The sequence below is a fragment of the Juglans regia genome, chromosome 1, assembly GCF_001411555.2.
Source record: "Juglans regia cultivar Chandler chromosome 1, Walnut 2.0, whole genome shotgun sequence".
Lineage (NCBI taxonomy): Eukaryota > Viridiplantae > Streptophyta > Magnoliopsida > Fagales > Juglandaceae > Juglans > Juglans regia.
Window position 1 is genome coordinate 32,088,866 of NC_049901.1, and position 26,267 is coordinate 32,115,132.

Consider the following 26,267-nt stretch of genomic DNA (forward strand, 5'->3'; position numbering starts at 1 on the left):
CTCTCTGGAAGAGTTCTGCTCAAGCGCCACGTCGAGCGAACCTCTCTGGATGAGTTCTGCTCAAGCGCTGAGTCGAGCGCAATACGAGTGAACCTCTCTATATGGATTCCACTCGAGCGCCACGTCAAGCGCACTTCGAGTGAACCTCTCTGTATGGGTTTCGCTCGAGCTCTGAGTCGAGCGCAATACGAGCTAACCTCTCTGTATGGATTCCGCTTGAGCGCCACGTCGAGCGCATTTCAAGCGAACCTCTCTGTATGGGTTTAACTCAAGCGCTAAGTCGAGCGCACATCGAGCGAACCTCGATGTAATAATACATCGATACAATAATACATTATGATACAATAATACATATCCCTATATCTTTGTGTTGATTTAAATTTTTAATATAGCCTAGTTTATTTTTAAACTAATTTTTTGCTTATAATTTATTTTTTCAGCTTCATTGATTGTGATATGGATCATCGACGTAGTGGAGATGATCGTCCACAATGGGATGTGGCGGATGCAAATGCTACAACTCCTACACCGGTGGGTACTTCCACCCCTAGAGCCACATCTAGGGCAGTTACATCTAGAGCAGCTACATCTTGTGCGAGTAGTCGACTCCCACTCTCAGTTGATATAGAGGATGAGGATATGTTCAACGAAGAGGAGGAGATGCCCATTTAGCAAGATCAACCACCACGGCCTTCTAAAAAGAGGTTGTGGACATGGGAGGATTTCACCAAAATTCCTGGTGATATTGCGAACCCGGTAGCAAGATGTCATTACTGTGAATCACTTTGTGGATGTCATTCGAAGAAGCAAGGTACCAGTGTGTTAATAGCACATCTAAATCGTTGCCAACGATATAAGATAAGAAGGGATTGCAAGCCACTGATCAGACCAACCTCAGTTATCAAACTTCTACAGCCACTGATGGTACACAGACTAAGAAATTGGTCATCCCTCAATACAGTGAGAAAATATTGAGGGACATGCTTGCAGAGATGATAATTACTGATGATATGCCCTTTACCACAGTCGAGAAAAGAGACTTTCGAAAGTTTCTAAATTTTGTTGAGCCACGATTTTCCATTCCATCACGGTATACGGTGATGCGAGATTGTATGAAGAGGCATGCGAACGACAAGGCAGAGATGAGGAAGATGTTTATTACCACTGGCCAGAGAGTCTCGTTTATGACTGACACATGGACTTCCATACAGAACGTTTGTTACATGTGTATCACAGCACACTACATTGACAATGAGTGGATTTTGCATAAAAGAATTATTGGTTTTAAATATATTGTGGATCATAAAGGTGCATCCATTGGGGCGAAGATGGATGATTGTTTAGAGGAGTGGGGAATTTTAAAAGTGATGTGTATTACAGTTGACAATGCCAGTGCCAATGAAACAATAAATTGATTGGTTTAAGCGGAACACGACGGTGAGAGATGATGTCATTCGGGCCCACGAGTTTATTCACATTCGATGTTGTGCCCATATCATCAACCTCATAGTTGTTGAGGGGTTAAAAGAGGTTGATGATTCCATAACCCGAGTCCGCAACATTGTACGATATGTGAAGGGTTACCCTCAAAGGCTTGCCAAGTTTAAGGCAATAGCAGAAGATCTTAAGATTGAATGTTCTCGTATGTTGTGCTTGGACGTTCCGACTCAATGGAACTCTACATACATGATGTTGGATGTGGTACAGAAGTACCAAAAAGTAATCGAGCGGATGGAGGTCGATGATGGGGGCCTGAGGTATGCTTTGTTGGAGCCAGCAGGACAGGGGCTCGGTGCACCGGACACACATGATTGGACCAATGTGAGCTACTTTGTTAAATTTTTAAGAATTTTTTATGACATAACCATGTGGCTATCTGGATCCAAATATACGTCTGGTGGATTGTTATCTACTATGGCTATGAGGATGAAGATCAAATATGATAAATATTGGGTGAATATTGAGAAGATAAATAGATTGCTATTTGTGGATGTGATCCTTGACCCCCGAGTTAAGTTGGTCGTTCTAGAATTTTGGATAAATTCCGTCCTCGGGGCAGTGAAAGCTATAGAGTTTATTAGATTGCTAAAAAGTGATGTCGATGACTTATATAATCACTATAGTAATAGTTGTCAGCCTTCATCCGCAGCTGGTAGCTCCTCACATTCGAGGCCGACGAGATCGAAAGTTTCATCAGGTGATACTGACCCATCTGTAGGGGTTAGAGGCAATCGTATTATACAGCTGTATCATCAACTCATGTCAACAAGGAATATTATGCATTGTACATCTGAGGTTGAACAATATTTTATGGAAGCTGTCGAGGTACCTAGTGATGTATTTCAGTTATTAACTTGGTGGAAAGTTAATTCTACCAAGTATCCAGTCCTTTCTCGTGTAGCCCGAGATGTGCTAGCCATTCATGTCACTACAGTTGCCTCAGAGTCAGCATTTAGCACTGGAGGTCGCGTGTTAGATGCTTATCGGAGTTCATTGTCACCGTCAACCGTGGAGGCCCTCGTTTGCACACATAATTGGATAAGTGAAACGCCCATTGGACTAGATACCGTTGGCGTTGATGCCGAGAGCTATAGGCTTGAATCGGGTAAGTTTATATGCTTTTAAATGATAATTTAATTATTTTTAATGTTTCTAACTTCTACTTTTTATGATTTTATAGATCTAATTGTGAACCCTAACATAATTACCGATGATTGAGAGTCTGGAACGGATGCCCCTTGAGAGTCTTGGTAAGAATCAAATTATATTTTTACCGTGTTCAATTTTTTATTATCAATTTTTTTTCATTTATTGATTGCAACTTTCTATCTTCATTTCAAGTATGACCAATGGAACAAAAAGCATTTGAGTGAAATCCATGTTTAATTTTTATGTAGTTATATTTCAAGACTAAGTCAATGTTGTTATTACGTTATAAATGGGACTGTTATAACTTATAGTCGTATTGCTACATCATACATGTTATTTACTTTTTAAACTATTGTATTTAAGATTTTTTTTTTTTATCTTTTCAGTATTTTTTTTTTACAAATTTGGACTTGGGCTTTGATGATCATATTTATGTAGTTATATTTATGTAGTTATATCCTGATCAAAGACGTGGGATAAGTACTCTTTAATTAGCTCAAAGTACTACTCTTTATTATATATTCCCCACCATATAATTTTGTCGTCCAAATACATTTCGATCTGTTAGAAATGTAGAGAAATAAACGGTCCGACTCCAAACGGAGATCGGAGCTTCGATTCGGAGGTTGGAGTTCCGCTCGAAAGTCGGAGTTCCGATCGGAGTCGGACTCCGACTCCGGTTCGGAGTCAGAGTCGGAGCGACAATTTGGCTCTGACTCTAGTCGGAGTCGGAGCTCACCCCTACCTTGCGTGTGCGCGATGCACCTGCGTGGTGCTTGTAGTGCCACTGCCCAACAGTGGTCACGGACACGAATGCCCACTGCTAAACTAGGAACAATTTTCATGGGTTTTTCAAAAAAGAGGACAACAAAAAATGACACCCAGATTTCAAGCATATGCAAGAAAAAAAAATTTTAATTTGGGAACAACTAAAAATTTTCTCTGATACCAATGTTAGAAAGCACATCGAAAAAATAACTCAAGCACAACTTATATAATTGCTCCACAAGTTTCTCCAGACTGACAAATTCCAAGCATTTTCTCTTAGTGGCGAAGTGTACTACATAGTATAAAATTAGAGTAACACTTAACAAATCCACAACCTAAATATTTTATCAAGAGAGAACAAAGAGAAATAGTTTTTGTGTATTTCAGATAATTCCAAAACCAAACTGAGGGGGACTATTTATAGTCCACCTACACACAAATGGCCTTGAAGGCCAGCCATTACTCTGCAATCAATTTGCAGACGTTGCAAGCTCCAACATGTAACGTATGGCATTAAGCCATCCGTTACAGGTCTAGTAACGCATGGCATTAAGCCATCCGTAACTATAAGCATGAAGGGAGGGGATCAGCCCACGTGGGCGCCCGTCCTGCCCTCCTACTAACATGCCTTTCATTGGTGGGGTCTATGAGTGCCCTGTTGTGTGCATTCCGTTATATAGCAGTACTAAGTTGTGTAAGAGAAAATCTTCCAGAATCATAATATACAAATTTCCCTTGTCTCTCACTCTCTCCCTCTACTCTCCTCTCTTCCCTTACAAAAAATCCCTGCAGGAATCTCACCATCAAAGGGAGGCATCTACTGGAATAGTCCATCTTGAAGGTGTGACAATCTCACGAGTTCAAGAGACATGACCGTATGTCTCATGAGTCTGGAGAGCTTGTGGGTCTCTGGAGGTCTAGAGACCATAGCCATAGTCGTGGGTCAAGAGCCCCTTGCCCGACAACAGTTTGTTTGCTGTTTCTTATTTTTTATTTTTTTGTGTACAAGATCCCTATTATTTGAGTGTGCAGCTTCCTCTACGTTGTTTACACAAGTTTGTCCACTTAATTCGTTCCCAAGTTGTTCAAACTCATGGTTGTTCTTTCAGGACCGGACAATCTCTCCTGACATCTAGGATCTACAGAGGTTTTGTCATTCCAGCAGTTTCATCCGAATTTATTTCATTGCAATGAATTGTGCAGCCGCAACAACATTAAAAACATATGGTCTGATTCTGTTTTTGAACTGAATTTTCGTGAGTTCGACAACTATATCAATACAAGAGATAATCAAAGTAGATTTCAGAAAAAAATACAAAAAGAAAAAAGACAGAAAAGAGGAGAGAGTCAAGGTAATGATCTGTTACTCGATCTTCTCCATTAACTTCAATCCATAGGCCTGTAAGAACTCCAGTGCTGCAGTGCAATAAAACAAATATAGTCAGTTGTATACGTTTGACACATGCTCAAGATGGTCATTTAACATCCATGCACGCCTCAAATTTCTTTTTTCTTAGTCATTTTTTAGTGATTAAACATTTCAAACATTGCTAGTCATCTAAGCAGTCAAGTGGGCGATGGCAGCAATGTCAGACATCTGTATCTGTTGTAAAGCACAAACTAGAACCAAACAAGTATATTGCAAATACCTGGCGTATAAACTTCAGGTACAATAGGCCTCAAGACGCCTCTTGTCTTGATCTTGTTTTCTAGTAAGAGCTGCAACAACAGCCATAACATAGATTTTGTTAAAGCCTTAGCTTGGATCATGATGTAGGACAGAGATATGTGACGTACCAAAGCACCAATGCCTGCTGGAATACCAACAGTGAGAGCCATAGCAGAAGTGGTTTTTCCATTCTCTGTCCTTCCAAATTCCAATAAAGTGGCTGTATGGTTCTCGGTTATTTGGTCATCTGGGAAATCTACCTCCACTTCATGATGCAAAAGCACCATATCCTGGTCCGTCATTAATCGCATAAGTTGCTATAGTTTAGTACTACTTTGACTAAAAAATTATAATATGTATAGTCAAATCACAACAAGTGCACTTTGGAGAAGAATAACCTAAAGACTCGGGGTTTAAATTACAAATATGAAATATACCTGTTCTAAGCTGGAGTAGGCTAACCTCTCTTCCATGCGAACACAAGTAACATCGAATGCACTTTGGCAGGAAACAGGAATTTCTGTATGATCATGAAATCCCAAAAATCTACTCCATATGCAAAACAACTATAGTCACTTAAATTTTTACATTCTTTATATGACATTTTTCTGTGAGCTGGAGCATAAAATAAAGAACTACTAACTATATATAAATATATATATACATAAAAGATATTATTGGTGGCCTACATGATAGTTTTAGCTGCCTTTACTGCAGTTCCTTGATCTTTGCAAAATCGAAGTGTGACAATCCTTTCAGCAATGTCCTTCTCTGCTATCAAAGGTCCATCCACACCTTCACTTTTAATTTTAAGAAGTTCAAGCAAAAATGTTCTGAATGTTGCTCTCTTTTCACCCCTAAGAATTGGATGAGCTTCCGTACTGAACATACCAATTCTTGCTAGTGTCCCCATTATCTCACCAAATCCTGTGCAGAATAATAGAGGATTAGTTTCTCCATTCTTTTCCTGAGAATTCCCTACAATAAATCTGTGTCCATTTTCAAATATGGGTGGAAGTGTTATATTTTACTCAAAATAATATTCAGGTTTGATTTGTTAAAAATTTTGAGGTTCACAATCGATGACCATCCTAATGCAACTTATCATTAGGTTATAAAATTGTAATAACTGGCATTGGGAATAATAGAAGCCAAAATCAAACATTTGTCATGCCTTCATAGCGAAGGGTTCCTCGGAATATGGTTGATGCTTCCTGTTCTATTCCATACACTTCCCCGTAAACTAGTGAATTACGATTAGGAAGACACTCCAGTGCAAAAGCTGGAAAATCATGTAGCCGAAGTCTCACAGCTGAATCATAAAGACTGTCCCCTGCAAATTTGTAACTCAAAGTGAACCATTGAATATATGTATATAAAAAAAATCGTTTCAAAGATACAGCTAAGGAAATTCTCGATATTCTTTCTGATAGTTGATATACTGTTCTAACATTGTAAATTCTAAAGTATATCATATTAAGGTGAATCAAATAAGAAAGATCAAGTCCTATGTTTAATAAACAATATATGAGTGCATGTGAAATGTTCAATTATGAAGAAACATAAAGAACAGAAACATCCTGATGCTTACAGCTTACCATCAATATTTAAAGTTTCACCATGAGACCTATAGGTGGCAGGATTTTGCCCAGCTCGAATAGCTCCTGCAGGATTCCAACTGGAAAAGTTGATAAGAAAGTGAGCAAACCGCTGTAATGCTTAGAGATAAGAGGTTAAAATATAATACCCAGTAGGGAAAGCAATTGATGAGAGATACATGTCTGTGAGAGACCAGCAAGAAATATCTACTGCTTGTGTGTGTGGGGAAACTACTCGTCAATGCCATCTTTCTCAAGTAGCATGGAAAAAGTCATAATCAATGGAGAAAGATAATAGAAATACGGATTATTCGTAGTTGTTGGGTTCAGTTTTCTTGTACAGGTGAGGATATAATCATTAATTAAAGGTTGCATCACTTATCTACAACACTTGAAACAATATTGCTGAAACAATGGAGCGTTTGATATCTCACTCATTATTTTACCAGTTCTATATTTTATACCATTTCACACATTCTTCATTGAAAAAATATGCCTACATGTGTTACATGTCAGACATGCACTCACATTTAAAATGAAGCACATAAAACTTTCTGTTAACTGTAGGGCTGAAATTGAATAGAGCAGCTTGTGAGCAGCTCGAGCTTGGCTCCTATATAATCGGTTCAAATTTGGTTCATTTAATAAATGAGATATTTGTAAACACTAATATTGGTTCGAATATTAAACGAGCAAAACTCGTATTAAATCGGCTTGACTCGGTTTAGGCTCATGAACAAAGCTCATATGAGCTCGACTTGAGTCATTTGAGCTCGTGATATGTGTTATATATGTATGAGTTATATTTATGACATGTTAGTTGTATTTTATATACTTAATTATATATTATTAATTTATTTATATTTTACCTTATTTAATATATTTATTATGTTCCCAAAGTGCGTGTAGGATAACTTGTATAATTCTTTTTATAGAATATATTTTATGTACTTAGTTGTGTATTTTTTTACTAGTCATATGATATAGCAAGCTATTTTATGTTGTAATACAATTTATTTTATGAACTTAATTATGTATTATGTAATATAACATTAATGTTATATATTAATTTTCTAATTGTTACATAGATTATAGCCTATTGATATGGTAATAAATGAATGAGTGAATACACATTTACTTGAAACAATTACCAATTAACTTTAATTGATTAACTATAATTCGTATATATAAGGAAGGAAAGAACATTTGAGTTGGTATTTTCTAACTCAAACGTACAATATTCTCTTTTCTTGGTTTTCTTGTGTTTTGCTGCTGTGTTGGTATTTTCTGGTGTGATTAACATGCAGTTACAGTGGTGATTAGCATGTAGTCTGGTGTAGATTTTAGATAATTTGCCTTTAATGGCGTTTGTGGGAGTTTGATCGTGGGATCTAGTTTAGAAGAGGAGGTTTCTCTGCCTTTAAGGGATTTTAAGCCTAGTATGAGATGTTTTTCAATATTGAATCAAAACTTTTTGAGGTGGATAGGAATGGCAGGTACGTGATTCTTACAGAGAAGGGGTGGAAAGGGATAAAAAAGTTGAACTTAAGTCTGGGAACAGTACGCTGGTTTTTTAATGCATTGGAGGTGTGCTTGAAGAAGGAGAGTAAGGGCTTTTACTCTGCATATAGGGATGGAGACAGGGGCTACATTGCGCAACGGTGTTCCAACTCGCGGGGAGAATACATGGCGCTGGTGGAGTATTGTGGAGGGGGTCGTCGAAACTGTGTCTTCATACCAGGGGATAAGGATAGAGTTGGATGGAGAAAATTAGTGATGGAGCTGAAGGAAGCTGGAAGTGGTGGTGGGGTTCAGTTACCACCAATCACAACTGTGCAGAATTCAAACTTGCGCTCATACAGTGATGTTTTGCGGGGGAGCAGAGAAGTGGAGAAGTTTCGAGACGTAAACTATGCAGAGAAAATGGGTTTGGTGAAGAAAGGTCCCGTCACTTCTGCGGGAAATGACCTGTTGCGGGATGGAGTTGGCAGAGACGTTGTCGCGCTGAAAGAAGAAAACGTGTTGAAGGCGTTAAGTGATATGGAGGAGCAATTGGGAGAGTTAACAAATAAGGTGGGATGGCTAAAACGGTGTGTTGAATTAAAAGGTATATCGAGACTGGGCTTGGATCATGGACGGGATATTGAAGATCAATGGGCCAAGGAAAACGCTGGTAAGGGGAAGGGCAAAATACTAGGCCGTGAAGCTGGGTTTCAGCCCAACAAGACCCAAAAATAAAGACCCAAAAACAATCGGGCCCTTTCTGGAGGCAGACATTCAACCGGACCCGAGAGGAAGTTGGAGGTCCATCGGGGGATGGAACTGTGCCGTCGCTTTCGGTGTTGCCACAGACAACATCGCCGAAGGTGGTAGTCCCTACAGCGGAGGTAGTGGTACAGGCAAAGGTTTCGAAAATCGCACAGAAAGGTGCGACGGAGGCTAGCGATTTTACGACGTTGTCTCTGGGGCCTGAAATTCATGTGAGGGAGGAGATGGGTCCATCCCACTCGAATGGGTTGTTACAGGGGGTCAACGAAGGGGGATTCTCAGACACATTTGAGTAACGTAACAGTGACAGAGCTGCTTTCGGAGTTGCCTCAGACAACTTCGCCGAATGTAATAGAGTCTATGGCGGAGGTAGTGGTGCAGGAAATTGTTTCGGATATCGCACAGAAAGGTGCGACAGAGGCAGAGAGACCTATGGCGACGCCTTTGGGGCTTGAGATTAATGCGAGGGAGGAGATGGGTTCACCCCTCACGAGTGGGCTGTTACAGGGGTCAGCGACGGGGGTTATACAGACCTCTCTGGAACAGAAATCTACGATGGAAACTAGCGGCACTTCTACGATGGAAACTAGCGGCATTTCTACAGATGGATTGCTACAGAATTCAGCTATGTCTCAAATGGTTGTTGGAGAACTCCTTGTTGGACAGAAATCAAATTCAAAGGCTAATGATATAGTCGGTTCAAATAGAGATGGAGAAGCAAGTATAGAAGGTATTAACATGCAGTTGGGGTTTTGTGAAGGGGATTGCATGGATAATAGAGAGGCTGAACCATTAAGAATGCTTCCTCCTAGCCCCAATTCTGACATTATCCCTGATTGGGTTCTCAAGAAAGTGGATGAATTGCAATTATGTACTGGGGTGTCTTGTACAGGTTTTGAAGAGCAGTTTTGGGCTCTCATTATAGCCATTGAAGAGAGTAGATTGAAGTCGGCTACAAAGAGAGAAAGGGAGCTTAAAAGATTACAATGTTCTATAAATTATGAAGGGAAGGAGGGTAGTTGTAGTAGGGATAGAACGAAAGGGAGGGGTATGACCATTGTCCATGAAACCTAAAATTCTATCTTGGAACGTGAGGGGGCTTAATGAGCACATCAAACGCGCCCGCATCAAAACTTTGTTGAGAATGTGGAAGGTGGATATAGTGTGCCTTCAAGAAACAAAATTAAGATATGTTGAGCGAAGTCTTATTCGTAGTATTTGGGGATGTCCTTATGTGGGATGGTCATATTTGGCTTCGGAAGGAGCTTCTGGGGGGGTGCTCTTGATGTGGGATAAAAGAATTGTGGAGGTGATGGAAGAGTGTGTTGGGACTTGCTCGGTGGCTTGTTTATTTAGAAATGTAATTGATGGGTGGGAATGGGCATTTGCAGGCATTTATGGACCTAATCGATATAGAGAAAGAAGAAGGTTGTGGGAGGAGTTAGCGGGTGTATATCATCTTTGGGATGTGCCGTGGTGTATGGGTGGGGATTTCAATATCATTCGTTTTCCAAGCGAGCGATCAGGGAATAATGGCCACTCAATAGCAATGGAAGAGTTCTCCGAGTTCATGTTTGATCTGAATCTTATGGATCTCCCCCTTGCAGGGGGGGAGTTCACATGGTCTAATAATAGGGGGTGGTCAAGACTGGATAGGTTTCTTGTTTCTCCTTCTTGGGAAACCCACTATTCGGAGCTGTATCAGAAGAGGTTGGCCCGGGTTTGCTCGGACCATTTCCCAATTATGTTAGATTGTGGAGGTATTAATAGGGGTCGTCAGTATTTCAAGTTCGAAAATATGTGGTTAGCAGTGGATGGCTTTGTTGAGAAAGTTCGTTCTTGGTGGTCTTCTTATCAGATCTCGGGTACCCCTAGTTTCATTCTCGCTGGGAAACTTAAGGCATTAAAGAAAGATTTAAGGAGATAGAACATAGAAGTTTTTGGCAATATTGAAAATCAGAAAACTAGTCTATTAGAGGAGCTTCAGGTCTTGGAGGAACAGGCGTTAAGGGGAAATGCTTCGGAAGAGGCACTACTACGGAAAAGGGTAGTGGTGACTGAATTAGAGAGGGTCTTGTTGATGGAGGAAACATCGTGGCGCCAAAAATCCAGGGCTCTTTGGTTAAAAGAAGGGGATAAATGTACGAAGTTTTTTCATAGAGTGGCCAATTCTCATAGGCGTAACAACACTATTGAGTCCCTTCAGTCAGGTAATCAAGTTCTATCTTCTCCTACTGATTTAGAGCATCATATTGTGAACTACTATGAGAATCTGCTAACAGAGCCGACTGGTTGGAGGCCAAAGCTCGATGGTTTGCCATTTCAGTCCATTGACATGCAAAGTGCAAGTTGGTTGGAAAGACCTTTTGAAGATGAAGAGGTACAGAAGATCATTAGTAGCATGGCCAAAGACAAAGCACCTGGACCGGATGGGTTTTCGATGGGGTTTTTTCAACATTGTTGGGAGATAGTGAAATGTGATGTTATGCGGGTCTTTTCTGAATTCCACACTTTCCAAAAATTCGAAAAATGCTTCAATGCTACGTTCATAGCTCTTGTTCCGAAGAAACAGGGAGTGCTGGAAATTGAAGATTTTCGCCCCATTAGTTTAGTGAGTGGGATTTATAAAATTATTTCAAAGGTGCTGGCTAATCGTTTAAGTGTGGTTATGGAACAAATCATTTCAAAGTCTCAAAATGCCTTTGTACGGGGGAGGCAGATACTTGATTCAGTTCTTATTGCTAATGAGTGTCTAGATCAGAGGTTAAAGGAAGGTAAATCAGGTATACTTTGTAAACTGGATATGGAAAAAGCCTATGATCATGTAAACTGGGATTTCCTCCTTTACCTACTTGGGAGATGTGGTTTCGGTAACAAGTGGATCTCATGGATACGATATTGCATAACTACTGTGCGTTTCTCAATGCTTGTTAATGGTAATCCGGTGGGTTTCTTTCGTAGTTCACGTGGTCTGAGGCAAGGGGATCCATTGTCTCCATTTCTTTTCGTTATTGTTATGGAGGCACTAGGCCGGATGGTGAAGGCAGCTGTTGAAGGAGGCTATATAGCGGGTTTTGTGGCAGGCAATGGTACTTTTGGCTCTGTCATGATATCACACCTTTTATTTGCAGATGATACACTTCTCTTGTGTGAAGCGGAGGTGGATCAAATACAAGCCTTAAGGGCACTCTTGTTGTGCTTCGAGGCGGTGACAGGTCTAAAGGTCAATTTGGGCAAATCCGAGATGGTGGCGGTAGGAGTGGTGCCTCATATCAATACACTAGCAGAAACGTTGGGATGCGTAGTGGGTTCTTTGCCAATGAAATATTTGGGCCTTCCTTTGGGTGCCACTTTCAAAGCTAGAGGTATATGGGAAGGGGTTATTGAGAGAATAGAGAAACGATTGGCAGGGTGGAAACGGTTGTATTTATCGAAGGGAGGGCGGCTCACTTTGATCAATAGCACTTTATCCAATCTACCAACTTATTTCTTATCATTATTCCCGTTGCCGGTAGGGGTGGCGCATCGTATCGAGAAATTATTCCGGGAGTTCTTGTGGGGTGGTCTGGGGGAAGAAACTAAATTCCATCTTGCTAGTTGGAACAAAGTTTGCTCTCCAGTTTCGGGTGGTGGTTTAGGTGTGCGCAATTTGAGAACTTTCAATAAAGCGCTTTTGGGAAAATGGTTATGGAGGTATCAAGAAGAAGGGGAGTCATTATGGAAGGAAGTGGTAGTTTCGAGACATGGAGGTGCTTGGGGGGGATGGTGCACTAATGAAGTAAGGGGGGGGATGGTGTGGGTCTATGGAGATATATAAGGGGGGGATGGCAGTGCTTTGAAAATAATGTTAGATTTGTAGTTGGTCAGGGCACTCGCATCAAGTTTTGGCAGAATGTTTGGTGTGGAGAGCGTTCTTTGGAGAGAGCCTTTCCAGCTCTATACAATATTGCGATTAATAGGGAGGCTTCTATAGCAGATCTATGTGTGATTGCCCAAGACTCTTTTCAGTGGAACATTTTATTCACTCGGGCTAATCATGATTGGGAGCTGTCTATTGTTTCAGAATTTTTTAGCATGATATATTCCTCAGAAAGATTAACGACACAAGATGATAGGCTACAATGGAGGGGCAAAGACAGTAAGAAGTTCTCAGTCAAGACATACTATAAAATTCTGGTATCACAAGGTAATGAATATTTTCCGTGGAAAAGTATTTGGAAGTCACGCGTACCTTCCAAAGTGGCTTTTTTTGTGTGGACTGCGGCACTTGGGAAAATTCTAACCACGGATAATTTAAGAAAGAGGGGACTCATAGTAACGGACTGGTGTTATTTGTGCAAAAAAAATGGAGAATCAGTGGACCATCTATTATTGCATTGTGAGGTGACGAGAGAGTTGTGGAATGGAAAATTTCGTAGGGTAGATGTCGCATGGGTTATGCCGGCAAAGGTGGTGGACTTGCTTGCTTGTTGGAAGGGTCTAAAAGGTGGTACACAAGTAGCTGCAGCTTGGAAGATGATCCCGCTGTGCATTATGTGGTGTATTTGGTTGGAAAGGAACGCACGCTGCTTTGAAGATAGGGAGCGATCGATGGAGGAGCTTCAGAATTTTTTTCTACACACTTTACTATTATGGTTTTCAGCCATTGTTCTTAATGGAAACAGTGTACATGAGTTCCTAGCTCAAATTTAGTTTTTGAAGAATGTATTTAGGTGTTTTCTATTGTATACTCCCTGTGTACATAGGCCTTGCCTATCTTCATTCATATTAATGAAAATTCACTTTTTACTGATCAAAAAAATAATAATTCGTATATATAATGCACATCATAACATAACATGATGGTATTTCTTTTTTTTTTTTTTTGATAAGTAACATGATGGTATTTCTTTTTAATTAAAGAATTATATCATTAACCTTATACACAATATGGTTTTCATTATACTAGATAAATGATAACACATATTGTAAGTTATAACTATTACTTATTATTTATGATTGCATACTATTATATTTTTATAGTGTAATATATGTACAATAACTTATATATTATAACTATATATTTATATCATATGCTTTTCATACACTAATAAATATAATATTTAGTAATGTATGCCATAATATATTTGTAAATTATATTTAATAATAATATATTATACAACTAGAACTTTTGATTTATTATGCTATCTATATATATTAGATGGTTTAGTTTATTACATTTATCTTATATATTATTTTTTTAATTTATAACTATAATTTATTTTATTTTATAAAAAGTAATATCCTAATAATTTTTCAATCAAAACTATTTGCTTGAATAGTTAGATGGTTTGAATTTTTTGTAAAATTTAAATTTTTTATATTAATAAAAGATAAGAATCCAAAATTTCAAAACAAAAATAGAGTTTGAGCTCAAGCTACTCGAGCTCGTGCCATTCGTTTATTTTTAGTCGAGCACGACCTGAATTCAAACAACATTAATGGTTAATGAGTAGAGTTCGAACAAGGATATTCGAGGTCAAACAAGTACATATGCTAATTCAGAACGAGTACCCTTGTTCGAATTCATCTCCACTCGATTCGTTTGCAGCCCTAGTTAACTATATTTAAACATCCACCGATCGCAGCACATCTGAACCCCGTTTAGTATCTCTAACCGACATGCAGTTGGCAGCCACTGAGCCACACAATATTATATGAATAGTTATCAGTTATTACCAAACACTTTCTCTCCCCAGCATGGAAAAAAGGCTCTTATGTTTGGTGAGTTTCAAAAAAGTCAAAGAAGATGAATATTTTGAATTCATGTAGTTTCAACAAGTACCTGAATTTATATGCTAATGGGTTGTTGGCAGCTGCTGGGGAAGGGAGTCCCCCACAGTAAGAAGTAAAAGACCTTATTCTCCCCTTTCGAGCATGAGCTTCATCAATCATCTTCATTGCCATCATATGATCTATTTCATCAACAACCACAATTACAAGTGAGAATATGCCAACAAACCTTGTCTCCAAAAGTTGGGACGAATCATTATGTTGGAACATTATACAGAAAGCATGACATAAGAAAAACTCTTATATAACACTAAAAGGCTGTGATGAAGGATATTGTGGAAGTAAATTTTATGTATGAAGCTGTAATGCATCTGGCAGTCAGTAAATCAGCACAGATTCATCTGTGTTCATAAGAACTATGCCATTCTGAAGAAGATACTTTATAGTGAAGAATCCTTGTCAACAATGGTTTGAAATTACCTATTCCAGGGTCCAGACCCATCTCACCCAGAATGGTAATACCAGCACTCTTAGCCTTTTCTTCTAACATGGACATGGATGCATCAACATAGCTAGCTGTAACAAGATGCTTTTTAAGCTGCATCAAAAGACATTATCATGTCCTTATCCAGAACGAAAAAAAATAATGGACAGCATTTAATAAAAGGAAAATAACAGACACTCCCTATGCTTTGATACTTTTGTTTTTCTAAGCCTGGAATTTCCAACTTTTCTGCTTTTAAAGACTTGCACTTTGGTTTTGCTGAAATCACAGACCTATGTCCACTTTTTTTTTTTTTTACCACAATTAATAACAAAAATAATATAGAATATATTTATTCCCCTCAGACCAAAAAAGCAATAAAGAAGAAAAAAGGGCACTGGTTCGCAGTAAGATTGGACCCAATTCAGATTTTATAAATTGTGAATTGATGCATTCGAATCCTTAACTTTTAGAAGGGTCATTATTACTATGATCCTTTCTTGTTAACTTTGGCTAGAAGCAGATTTGATCCTCGGTTGCTATCACAGTGTTGTTAACTATATTTCAAATTAAATAAATCTCAATAGCATAATATACCTCTATGCATGCATTTGCCACAATAATGTGACAACTTGTGGGTAGTAAACTTATGACGACTTCAACCTGCACAGGGGCAAGAAGAATCTCAAAGTTAAGCCCAAGATAAAGGCCAAATAAACTCAAACATTATCCTGTGAAAAAGAAAACCTTATTCTATTGAGAAAATAGGTTGAACATCTAAGAAATGACAATCATTCGATACACGTCTACACTGTTGCCATGCACGCATGATAGGTATCCATTAATTATTGTTGCTGAGCATTTATATTTTCTTTGATGTCTTTTCTTTTATGAGTTTTTTCTCCCACTTCATGCTAGAGTAGAGGAAGCAGTTCCACGTATATCCCTTCCTGATTTAGCCCAATGTTTGCTTGTAACCAGCCCAAGGGTAGATCAATGTGGTTGTGAAGGGCTTAAGGTGCTTTTCAAATGTATGAGCTGTGGACGCCTCCCCCCTTCCGGGCAGGAAAAAATAAAAGGAAATAGAAAAAGGAACCATTCACTGTTTAAGGGAATAGTTTTAATTGTTGTCTTGTGGATGGTTTTTGTTGCAAGTATCTTTTTCACGACATTAATTAAGACAATTGTCAATAAACGTTACACAAAAAGGACTATACCCGTGAAATATACTTAGAAAGACTTTCATGATCCATCACGTCAAGCTGAACGGCTGTTGCATTCGGAATGCCTTCAATGATCTGCATCCAGTTCTTAACCATAAATTCATAATTGTCCGTAGGCAAAAAAGTACCACAATTAAATACGCATGCATGTACATGAACTCCTATTGTATTTAGACAGTAAGCATACTTGTACAAAGTTAATAAACTCAAGCACATTAAACTAATTTTTTTTCGCTTAATGAGTCAATGAAAAAACAATAGTCTTAACAGAATATGATGATCCAAAGTTAGCACAAAGAAGAAATGTTTTTGGTCAATGATACCTCTTCTGCATCCTTTAGGTAGAGAGATCCAACAATAACTTCAACGTCATTGTGCTCAATGAAATTATTTTCCAGACATGCTTCATATTGTTGATGGGATGCAAAACTTCCATCTGTTGCCAACAGCTTAGCAGCTGGTTGACAGACCCGGCCAGCCCCAAGAATAAGAACTGCAGTCTTCGTTTCAATTTCATGTCCCTTCTTAATGCTGCTCTCCTGGACTTTACCAACCTTCAGTGAAATCTTATTTTTTTCTTGATTTGAAAGCCCAAAGTTTTCACTTGGATTAGCTATAGCAGTTAAAGAATCAATAATTTGATCCAGTAATGCCCTGTCATCAGCTCCAACCTGTCAAAAACAATAAACGCATCATAACAAGGTATTCAACCTTGAATCATACATTCTTTATAAAACTCATAGCTAAACGGGAATGATATACTAAAGTAAGAAAGAGAAAACATACACCTTTGAGAACGGAGACTTAAGCATTCTTGGTGCATCTAGAAAGAGCTACTGATACGGGTGTTAATGAATCTTTATATTTCTGGCTACCGTATAAAATAGCTTGATGTTTTAAAGACATCAAATTTACAGGCTTTTCTTTGTCATTGATGATTTATGGTAGTAGAAATTATAAGCAGGCAGGTATTGTGATCAGAGAGCCTCCGAGTTTCAAAGAATAGCTCATCCGTTGTCATTTTGTCTCCATATTGAGTGGCATTGGAGATAATTATATAAATATAAATGAGGTTGAGTAATTATGAAATTTCTTAACCAGAAAGGCCTCACAAGTGTGTAGGAAATTTTAGTGTACTATCTTGATGATTCCCATTTTAGTCTTGCATTCTGAATGGGATGCGATTAAGAATCTGTCAAGAAGGCTTTACTTCACTCATATTAGACTATGTTCAGTGTCGTCATGATTGTATGATCTAATATATTTTTCTACCTATCTACTCCATTATCTCTCCTATACAGAGGAATTAAAGTGATCTAACGGGGTACAAATATGAGTTCAGTGAATGCTAGAATTATTCCTTCTGCACTACGTAGATTTGAAAATACATACTACTATAAATTTCCTAACAAATCTGTACTCCCCCTGTCCCTAATAAATAGTCCATGTTCCTTTTATGTCCATCCCAATATATTTTTCTTTGGAAAAAAAGTAAGAATAATTGTTTTTCACTTCCTACAACTACCTTTGCCAAGTGTATTTATTAATTGATATATGATCATATTCACTTTTACATTGGAGAGTCACAATATTAGGATGTAGGAGCTTTTTTATTAATCTTCCTTTCACTTTGTGCATCATGCATGACTATCATTTAGGGAAAGGGGAGTGCGTAACAGGTGGAACCATGGTTCAATCTTCTATGCATCAATAAGGTAATACAACGATAATGGCAGATTTCAGCTATTCCTCACCTGTTGCCTGGGATCTTTGAGAACAATGGTTAGAGATAACGATTTTTTTCACAAGGTATAGAATAATGTCATTAAAAAAGTTGGAAATAATTTTCATAACATAGTTAGACCACATTATCCAAAAGAAATGCATTTATGATAACTCATGTTCTAAGGAAAGAGTGAGAAAGGAATTTGAAAGTTAGAAAATCTTTTCCACGATCAACACAATAATTTGCTCCAAAATTAAACTAGATTTTTTTTTTCATAAGTAAAAGCAATTATGTTATAAGTGTAAAGGCAACAATTCGAGTACAAATGATGCATACAAGAGAAGCCACCCGACAAAGATCAAAGAAAATGTAAAAAGAGTACAATAACCTGCATAAGTAGAATGAGGGGTTAGGAAAACCACTCGAAAAGAAACCAAAATTAAACTGGATTAGATGCCTACTTACTTCAAGTTCCGAGTATGACATAACATCAGCACTCTGACCCACTTGGCATTTAACCAAGTGGAAGGAGCCACCTGCAGCTTCAATAATATCCAGTGCGTCATTTATTAGAAATTGATCAAATAAGTGACCACTCAGGGATACCTGAAAATTAGATTCAGCAATCTTGTTCAGACAATAAGTAAACAACACTAGTTTGCGTGATATCAATACTAATCTTTAGCATGAAAAAGAGAATGAACAGCAAAAAGTATAAGTTAAATTGACAAACTTACCAATATGTTGTATTTCTTCTGGTTAGGATGGAAACTTGCTGTATTTTCTGATATTTCTCTGCAAATCAGAAAGGGAATTCTTGAATATTAAGAAAATCTTACCAGACATAACAGAAATTATTTCTCTCATAAGATTGTCATAAAAAAATATAAATAAGTCAAATGGATTCTATGGTTTGAAAGAGAATTGAAGAAAATATGTGACTACAATCTTCCTGAGGAGATTCTGACATCATGGTGGGACAAATTAGTCACCAAAGGAAGGTTTATTGAGACTCCAATGCTTGAATATACTTTATCAAGTTGGCATAGGGCTATTATTGGTTTCTATTATACTCTTGTTTGGGATACATTTGAAAATCCTTTTGTTACAATTAAAGTGGAAGCAGATAGGAGATACAGGCAATTTAAAACAGCAACTTATTATGAGAAGTGTTTTGAAGGTGAATGCTGCAATTTCTCACTAGTTTATATTTTGCCACGCTTGAAGTTTCCAATTACAGGACAACAGTATCAACAAAATCAATTGATCTTATTACACTTGTTTGTTGAAAAAACAAATATCTGCCATGTCTATCCCACTGTTTTTTTAGGGTAGTGTTGGTCTACAAATATAAGTTCAGTTTCCTAGCCCATCCATCCAAGTCATATTGATAATGCACAACATTTCTGCATACAAATGTTCTGTTCTCAGATGCCAATTGTTTTTGAAAAAATAGATGGCAAAGATTTCCCAAGGTTATTGAGATGGGGGAGCTTCAGAGCTACACTCAATTTTCTAAGATTCTACTTTTCCCGAAACAAGTATATAGCTATAAGTGAGAAATAAAGAAATATGAAATTTATATTATGGAGGCATATTGGTCTAGTTTAACATATTTTACTCCGACCTTAGTAGCACGGAATCAGTTTCTCAAAATTAAACTGTTTAAGTAGGTTAATTTTATTCCTAATAAGCTCTCAATTCCCACTAGGATCTTTTCAAGTCAACTGACTTCCCTTTTTTATTGAAAAGAAAGAATTCACTAAGAACAATTCCTAGTCAAGGTTCTTGAGCTCAATAATTGACAATAGAATTCTAAGGAACCCCACTCTTTTTACCAGATATAAATGTAGAACCAATTAAAAGGCCACCAAATCTATGATGAAAAAGAAGCTTACTCTGTTTCAGAGTTTCGCATACGTTGAATATATTCGTACAAAGAGGTAAGGGCTCCTCCATGGGCTATGCAAGCCCTTCCTAAGTGTGCAGGTAACTTGGCTATATCTGTTGCAGAAGCCAAACTTCCGACAAATTGGGATAGTATGTCTCCAAAATGTTGGGATGCCTTTCGATAGTTAAGTGTCATGTTAATTGAGATGATGAAAGTTAAATGTTGACACAAAGTTACTAATGGAGATATATTGCAAATAGGGAAATATTATAAATATAAAAAAGAAAGAAAATAACTGGATGACAATATTCACCTCTTTTGCAAACTCTGTTGGAAGAATGTCAACAGCTGAACAAATCACGCCATTACCCTCCATGTCAAGATGATATGAATCATGTAAAGGATCATATCTGAAAATAACGAATAAGCATATCATCAATTCCAGTAAAAACCCTGTAGCACTGAATATTTGCATTTAGAAACACAACCAAAGATGCGAAATGAGAGTCCAGCATGTGAAGCAAACTGAGCATGAACAGAATTATGATAAGAATAATCTTAACTGTTCCTTACCTACAAGCAACAACTATACATGAGAGCAGAAGCCCTTGTGTTGTTCTTACTTGCTTACACTTGAAAACAATGGCTTGTGGAGGATGTGTGTGGATTGTATGGCCAGTAATAAGATCAGAATCAAATACTGATTTCCAACTCCTCATTTGGAAGACGTGCTTATCAAGTTTGTTAAATCAAAAGTGTTTGTCAAAATTTGCTCGAGAAGTGGTTATCATCATATTAGAATGAGAAGTGCTGATTAATCAAAGAGCAGATTCAAAACACCAGATGCGGTCTATTAGTAGCTAGTGATGAATTTGAACTCTCTAACTCATTGTGTACTTTCATCTGGTTTGATTGAGGTACTCCAAGCTTTATTAGGCTCATTTCTAGTTGCCTATCTTTTACATAAACAAAATTCTAGAACTATGTGATGAATGCTTATTGACTATGATATGGTATCCATCACTAGTTCTGGCCAGCATCCTCAACCTCAACTTCTCCCGGGACATTTAGTATAAAGTTTTAAAAAAGTTACCAATTTTGCATTAACGTATCAAATGTTTATGGATCTCTTACAACCTGGCTCAATATAATGTTATGAAGCAACATTTCTATCTGTATGGGAAGAGGGTATTATAGGATTTTAGTGCTAGACACGTCTACATACAAGTGAGCCAGATAATATACAATGGCAGCAAGACAAGAGAAAGACAAATAATGTTTAAAATAAAAAATGAACTTGAAAAATAACCTGAAGAAAGGTGAGTCAATTGATGTCAATTGGTTAACAAACTCAATGGAGCCCCCTATATCACAAGTTATATCAGCAACACCAACAAGTGGGCATCCTTTCCTCTTTAGATCTTGAAATTGGTTGGAAGTCAACAACCGAGGAAATCTTTTCTCCCAATACATGCAATTGACTACAAACATTTATATTTGAAAGGTAATTATCAAAATAATAGCAGCCAAAAAGCCTCAATTGAGTTCTGACTAAGATGAAGCAAAAACTATAGTATATAATTTACCTCAAAATACGTTGTCAGGAAAGAGGGCTACATACCAATCACAGACGCATAAGGAGCTATTTTTTCATGGAAAATAGGATTGTAGTGTTCGGGATGTGCATAGTAGTCAGCCTGAACTAAGATAAAATGTTTAGTGTAAGTAAACATTTGTTTTCAAGGCAGTCACATTTATGTCAAGAACATTGATGCTTTCCAATGCAACTGAAGATACATGACTTGCAAAGAATTGAGAATGAAAATATTATAGCATATATGATCTGTTACAGTATGCTAGTAACTTGAACAAGAAAATAAGGAAAAAACACTTCTGATCATTCGAGGGATCAGAACCTCCAAGAAAGGAATTCTGTATAATACTTCAGATGCCTTCCTCATAGCATTCCGTAGGTTTTTATACAAAAACTCATGTGAAAACGAGTTAGTTATTTCTGTTACAAGCAAGGGTAATATCGTAACTTCCTACTTGTAAGTAAGGCTAAAACAGACTTAACAACAATTAGTGAACACGTGCACTTCATATGATCCTAACTAACTTCTGCTTCCTCCTCGATTAATCTCAGCATGTAATACATTCCCCTTCATAACATGCCAATCCCCCAACTCTCAATCAACATCCTAACATGATCAATATGCATTGCCTTGGCTATAAGCATGGAGTGGGAACTTAAGCAATCAAAGGTCAATCAACCTAATTTTGGACCATGATGAAACGTGAATAGCAAGAGCAGAAAAACTTACCTTCACTGAAATGGATTTCATGTCAGTGATGGTGGAAACATTATTTACATGTCATGACATGATAACAGGAAAACTGCTATTAATTCCTCCATGTTCACGAGGTTATAGAAAACAGTGCTGGCAACAACTACAAAAATGTGCAAATTTCTTGGAGCTAATCACTTATTTTCCTCATTACATAGAGAACTTTGCCATATAAATCTAGGTGTGGGCTTATTGTTTATTTTATGGTTTACACTGGGTTTCATCTTGTAATTGCACACGTTTTTTGTATTCTTTTATATGCCCAAAAATAAGATAGGTTCGTATTGTATAAGCTTATCTATTTTTGATGCAACAAAATGAAGCATATCATGGTAACTCCAAGTCTCCATACATGCAATGGAAAGAAAAACTAGATTAGATTAGATAGATAGATAGATACATAGATAGATAGAAGATCAGAATAAAGGAAACCCCTATCAGCCCCCTCTTCTTCGCAAAACTTACTTTGTCAAATACTTTTGTTGGATCTTTATGACCAACCATCTCTCGACAAGTCACAACACAGCCATATACTTGGAAAAATCTCTTTGATGTGCGCACTGGTTGAGTAACATCGCTGGCCTGATCAGAAATAAAAAGAAATTGATATTTCCATGCCTGAGGGAAACAGATGCTAGAATGAACTTGTCAATTTTCTTTTTCTACATCTTTGGTTATTATTTCTATGACTGGTTTTTACTATATTCTAATAAAGTACATATTGATGTTAATAATTGGTTTCTGAATTCTCTCCATTTGGCTGCTTTCTCCAATTTCAACAAATAAACAAGAACAAGAATGAAGGTTTCACAGTTAACTTTTAATGGTGATTGCTACCCATACATTTAGGGCATCCAAAGCCCTTCCAAGTCGTTCGAAGCATGTGACTAAGCAGAAAAAAAATTTATAAATGGTTTTACTTGATGTTGAAAAAGATTTACATGTTCAGCTATCATTCCTTCTTTTCTTTTTTTCTTTTTTTGGCTGAATATATTTAACTAACTAGAAAGATGGAATTTTATACTTTTTATAATTACTCCCTTTAATTTGGTGTTATGTCCTCTAAATCAAGAATTCGGTGTAGTCCAGCATTTAAAACTAAGATGATGCTACTTTGACTCACTATGTAGTGTAACTTTCTGGACTCACTTCAATGACCATATAGTTGTTTATCTATATATTTAGACAGGTTGTAGATAATATGTTGAATGATCAGCTTCTTATCTGCAGACTTGTGGAATAGATAAATCGAGACAAATTATCCTCAAAAGAACAGGATAATAATTCCTTGCTGATGATACAATTGTACACAATCCCACACTTGATCTCAAAAGAGACTGCTTGATCCTTCTTGGTACCAGTACCTAGTTTCAGATTATCGATGCTTATGACACAAGGAAACTTGCCATTTTAAAGATCTAAAACAAAACCAGTCCTCTCAAAGATCTTATTTTAAAGGTATCCACTGATTCAGGTAAATGTAATTCCTCCAGTGTTAGATCAACAAAAAGTGTTAAGCTGGGAAAAATTGTGATTCGCTCAGTAAGAAATGAACCATGCAATCCAACTTAAGCCCCAAATTTTAATGAAGCATTAGAAGAAAATATTAGTACTTGTTACTTACCACCTCAAATAGCTCTGGAAGCTTAGATGGATCAACAAAAGTGTGAGGCAGAAGCTTAAATATCTCCTGCGCACCAAGAGAAACTACAGAAGAAAATGAGTAAATCGATAACGAAAAATTGAATAAAAATACTAATTGCAGAATAAATTCAAAACATAAGTACTAATAAGAATCAGTAACAGATAAAGGAACAAAAACTACTTCAACAGATGAAGAATACAAGAACCAAACACTTCTTTATTAGAGCTTAAGGAGTTATAATCAGAAACATCTAGGAGAACTTTACATGGACGGCATTATGTAAACAAAGTGTAGATATCAAAACCTCGCAATCAACTTCAACACAGTGAATCTTATACTTTTCAATAGATACAGTATGGATAATCAAGGGAGAGTCATTTGCAATGTAAAAATACCACTTCCTGAACCAGTGAATATGAAGATCAGCGGACAGATTCCTGATGGCAGACCCAGAGTTGCTATTTCCTCGCCCACTGAAATTACAGCAGCCTTGGCGGCAGCCAAGGAGGGATACATGTAAGATGAACCCAGTGAGAGGAAAGGTGTTGAATATCCAAGACTCAGATACCCTGGTTGAAGGAAAATTCAGTCAACATTCAACAAAACTATACGGGATCATGTAAATAAAACTCAGTGCATGCACTATTTCAGGATCTAGGTTTGGTTATATATGGAGGGAAACTACAGTCCAAAACTAGTTTTCATTATTGAAAACAGAGGAGTCCAACAACAACGAAGCAGGACAGATAACACAGGGAAGACATATATAATGCCAGCCACCATCAAGCCTCTTCCCCGATGAAAACGAAACACGATATGAGTTTTTGTTCTTTCTTGAACCAATAAAAAGTTTCCAGCCCAGCAACTATGTATTGTAGGCCAAGCAATCATACTCTGTCCTAACCCGCGTAGGAAGTCGATTAATCCAGCTCTACCCGCATACTTTCCAAATGCAAGCAGCCTTCCTCCATGGTCACCGACAATAAGTTCATAATCGAACAATGATACCCTCTCAGTTATTATCTAAAAAGCATAGAGAGAGGGGTCAGCAAAGCAAAATTCTCATCACAAATTGATATTTATCCGTAAAGATGTAAACAAGCTACCTTATCTAGCAAAGGCATGTTTTCTTTCTGGGCCTTGTGCGTATGGGAGAAGAAGGCATAAGCTCTATCAGGAAGAATCATATCCAGCTGCGGAAAAACCAATCATGTAAGAAACTTGCGAAAAGCATATATGTTGGAAGCAAAATACAGAGGATTTAACACCTTCGGTTGTTTGACACCCAGGATGAGACCACATTCTGACAAGTCTTCGGATATTTCACAGCCAACATCCTCGTACCGTGAATCATGATGGATGCGCTTTGTTGATGGCTGAACGATAATGCGAGACACTCCAGTTTGTTCCCTTCCACTGTGTAGAAGTCGAGCACAGTGTGATGGGGTTAGAGGAACCCTTCTTTCCCACTTATTGCAAGACTCGGCAAGGATCCCGATAGCTCCATTCCCCAGCATTGTCTAACTTAACTATGCCTGTACGAAAAGCCCAATCCATTAAAATGGAAACCAAATCTCATAACATATACAAATAATAGTAATATAGTAATCACTTCCATCGATTTTTCAGCTTTGGAGCGATTTTAATTCACAAAAGCATAGAACGAAATTAGAGGACCAAATAACCCACCAAGAAATGAAATGAAATTGAAACGTAGAATGCAATAAAAACCAAAAGCAGAGTGAGAGTTGAAGATTTACTTGGACTAAGGTGATCGAAGAGAATAAGGAGGACTAGTTCCCAAAATCGATGTTGGCTTTGTTTTTATCATCCGAGTGAGGGAGAAAACATGGAAACTGAGAACGGACAAGCAGGGTCACCATCGGATTTGGAAGTTATTACCAGAGAGAGAGAGAGTGAAACGTACGTGTCTTCTTCACGAAACATTTGTTATTTGTTAATAAGAATTGGCGTAATCCCATGCCCTTTACGTCGCCTTCGACAACGAGAATTGCCCACGACCGTCCAACTGCATACAACCACGTGTATCCTTTCACCTCAAACCACGGTCTCTTTTACGTGTGCTCAACCTTTCCGTACGTAACCTTAGCTCATCATTTATAAAGATTGCGGGGAAACACGTGTATTTTTGGATTTTATCCTATTTTGTTTTGTTTAGATAAGCATCAAAACAAAACAAAAAAATATATAGAAATATATTTATAA

The 26,267-nt window shown here is 37.6% G+C and overlaps 1 protein-coding gene across 3 annotated transcripts; it reads right to left on the bottom strand.

Annotated features, from left to right (window-relative positions):
* Nucleotides 1-4,573: 4,573 nt before the first annotated feature.
* On the bottom strand, nt 4,574-25,930 carry LOC108993578 (alpha-aminoadipic semialdehyde synthase). Of its 3 annotated transcripts, none has more exons than XM_018968553.2 (25): nt 25,802-25,930; nt 25,310-25,576; nt 25,148-25,234; nt 24,935-25,064; nt 24,437-24,610; nt 24,021-24,103; nt 22,862-22,978; nt 21,670-21,745; nt 21,358-21,529; nt 20,362-20,458; nt 20,056-20,222; nt 18,895-18,952; nt 18,623-18,763; nt 16,755-17,102; nt 16,426-16,506; nt 15,806-15,871; nt 15,205-15,322; nt 14,777-14,906; nt 6,685-6,764; nt 6,261-6,419; nt 5,776-6,013; nt 5,524-5,632; nt 5,215-5,376; nt 5,067-5,136; nt 4,574-4,833 (listed from the first exon to the last, which is right to left on the bottom strand). In XM_018968553.2, the coding sequence occupies exons 2-25, from the start codon at nt 25,556-25,558 to the stop codon at nt 4,781-4,783; spliced, it is 3,165 nt and encodes a 1,054-aa protein (XP_018824098.2). In that variant the 5' UTR covers nt 25,559-25,576; nt 25,802-25,930; the 3' UTR covers nt 4,574-4,780. The 3 variants fall into 3 exon arrangements, with proteins under 3 accessions (XP_018824098.2, XP_035550933.1, XP_018824100.2); XM_035695040.1 differs by lacking the exon at nt 25,802-25,930 and adding an exon at nt 25,731-25,748; XM_018968555.2 differs by lacking the exons at nt 22,862-22,978; nt 24,021-24,103; nt 24,437-24,610; ... (2 more) ...; nt 25,310-25,576; nt 25,802-25,930 and having other exon boundaries at nt 21,635-21,694.
* Nucleotides 25,931-26,267: the final 337 nt, after the last annotated feature.